Source organism: Melitaea cinxia, chromosome 3 (assembly GCF_905220565.1).
Source record: "Melitaea cinxia chromosome 3, ilMelCinx1.1, whole genome shotgun sequence".
Taxonomy (NCBI): Eukaryota; Metazoa; Arthropoda; class Insecta; order Lepidoptera; family Nymphalidae; genus Melitaea; species Melitaea cinxia.
The window spans coordinates 10,991,924-10,994,042 of record NC_059396.1 but is presented as its reverse complement, the minus strand read 5'-3'; the positions used below and the strand labels follow the sequence as shown (position 1 = coordinate 10,994,042).

The window sequence follows — 2,119 nt, the reverse complement described above, 5'->3', positions numbered from 1 at the left end:
TAATACGTTAATGAAATATAATGTAACGTTTCTATTTCCATACTGTCTACGGGACCCTCAAAATTAGCAAGTATTCCACATGATCGGTTATTCCGGGGTGCAAGGGCCCGGACGCGGCTGAGTGCGGACTCGTGTTGTATAAACGACTTCTGTAATGAGTTCAGCTAACTACCAACGACATAGGCAGCTAATTTCCAAACTTGCTATGTTTAAATTTCGATACTACCGCTATTAGTTGAGGAATTGTTTCGAACAATTTAAAGTTAGAAAATTAGTTTTTGTCGCCTAATTATTTTACGGTCAAAAGAATAGTGAAGTAAAAGGAAAGCCTAATTTTCAGGTAATTTAAATATCGTCAAACACTGTTATTTTCAACTAAATTACGAATATTCAATCTCAGTGCGTCCGCAAGTAAAATGTTCATGTTCATCTCCAATCGCTTCATTCATAATTACACAAAGGGAATTGAAATCGACGCCGTAACTTTCGAAGATAGACTTAAATTCGCCGAACTTCTGGCTGCTGAGCATTCTTTCTATAATATCAATAAATTCTTTTGACTTAATAACTTCGATAAATTCCGCAACTTCTGGGTATTTTTTCACTTTACTCTTTAATAGTTCTTTCATATCTTTCAGAGGTATTGTTTCAACAAGGTCTGCTATGAATTTTGAAACATTTCCATTTTTGCTTCTCAAATTCTCCACGGGTTTATCGAACATAGGTAAACTTAAAAATTTGTTTACGGCATCAATAACATCTCCAACGTCGTAGCCTTTAGACGCCAAGTACAAGTAAGCCTGAAAATTCAACTATATATAAGAAATATAAACAAATTTAGTAAAAGTTTTTTTTTTTTTTTTTTGAATTATTTAACTTACCTCTTTAAACTCATCCATTGTTTCGAATTCCATGACCATATTTTTAAAATTTGGGCTTAAAAAGAATCCAACAAACCTCATCACTTCAGGGTCATCGATATACTTAAGGACAGTGTCCAAAACTTTCTCGACATCAACTAGATTTATGAAATCTGTGACATGATCCTGCCACGGTATTGGTAGCTCATTTTCTAAATCTTCTGCTGAAGTAAACTCATTTCTATTTGGAATTTTTACCACCGTTCCTTCACAACACAGTGCCATGAAAACAAAAGCAAATATACGAAGCGTATACTTAAACATTGTTAATGTTTTAGGCGTCGACGTTTTAATAATATTGATTATATCGATTTTACGTGTGCGTTTTATAGCGATTTTTTTTTACTTTACGCAATTTTTATCATTGTTGTTTATCGTTGTTGTAAACACTTTGTAAGTATTTATTTTAAAATCGTTTAACCTACAAATAATTATTACCCAAGTAAATATTGATAACGATATCAGGTGTATGCATAATGTTGCCACATTGTCAATTTATTTAATCGTAACATTACTTTAAAACATTACAATATTATAGGTACAGTTCGATTGAGATAGGGCACAGCAAGAAATCCTGTTCGATATCTGGAGCTGCCTGACTGGAAAAGTACCTCAACCTTACGAAAGATTACACCTAAGTAATACTGTTCTCGAGCAGTGTTATGTTTCTCTGGTAAGTAGACAGAGCTCCTGGAGGTAGTCACCGTTTACCATCAGACAGGCCGTATGCTTGCTTGCCGACCTAATCTTATAAAAAATAACAGCCATTACGTCATTAAAAAATGCCCTTTAAAAGATTGTAAGTGCCAAGCATGGGAAACTCCGTGATAGCTATATAAAATTAGTAGATATATATTTTAAAATCTAAGACGGTTTCAAGCCTGAAGCTATAATAACAATGATTGTTCTCGGTGCTTAGTCTGAAATTGGAGGGAAGGAACAATTGTGCAACGTACGCAATGAGCAGAACTGATCGACGGGTGACGGTCGGACGTCGGCCGTCGAAACGTCGAACACATCGCCTACAGGCTGTATTTATTACCATTGTTCCATCTTCTTGCTTAAACAATATTTTAATCGGCGTACATACCATAACATTACTTATATGCACTTGTAAAACAATAACATTACCTTAATCTATATAAATAAAAATGAATCGCTTAACACTCAAGAATGGCTAGGCCGATTATAGCCGATTC

At 34.6% G+C, this 2,119-nt stretch overlaps 1 protein-coding gene across 1 annotated transcript; it reads right to left on the bottom strand.

Annotated features, from left to right (window-relative positions):
• Positions 1–223: 223 nt before the first annotated feature.
• LOC123667473 lies at positions 224–1,184 on the bottom strand. The gene is made up of 2 exons (XM_045601369.1): positions 882–1,184; positions 224–800 (listed from the first exon to the last, which is right to left on the bottom strand). Exons 1-2 carry the CDS (start codon positions 1,182–1,184, stop codon positions 381–383), a joined length of 723 nt encoding a protein of 240 aa, XP_045457325.1. The 3' UTR covers positions 224–380.
• Between the last annotated feature and the right edge of the window lie 935 nt (positions 1,185–2,119).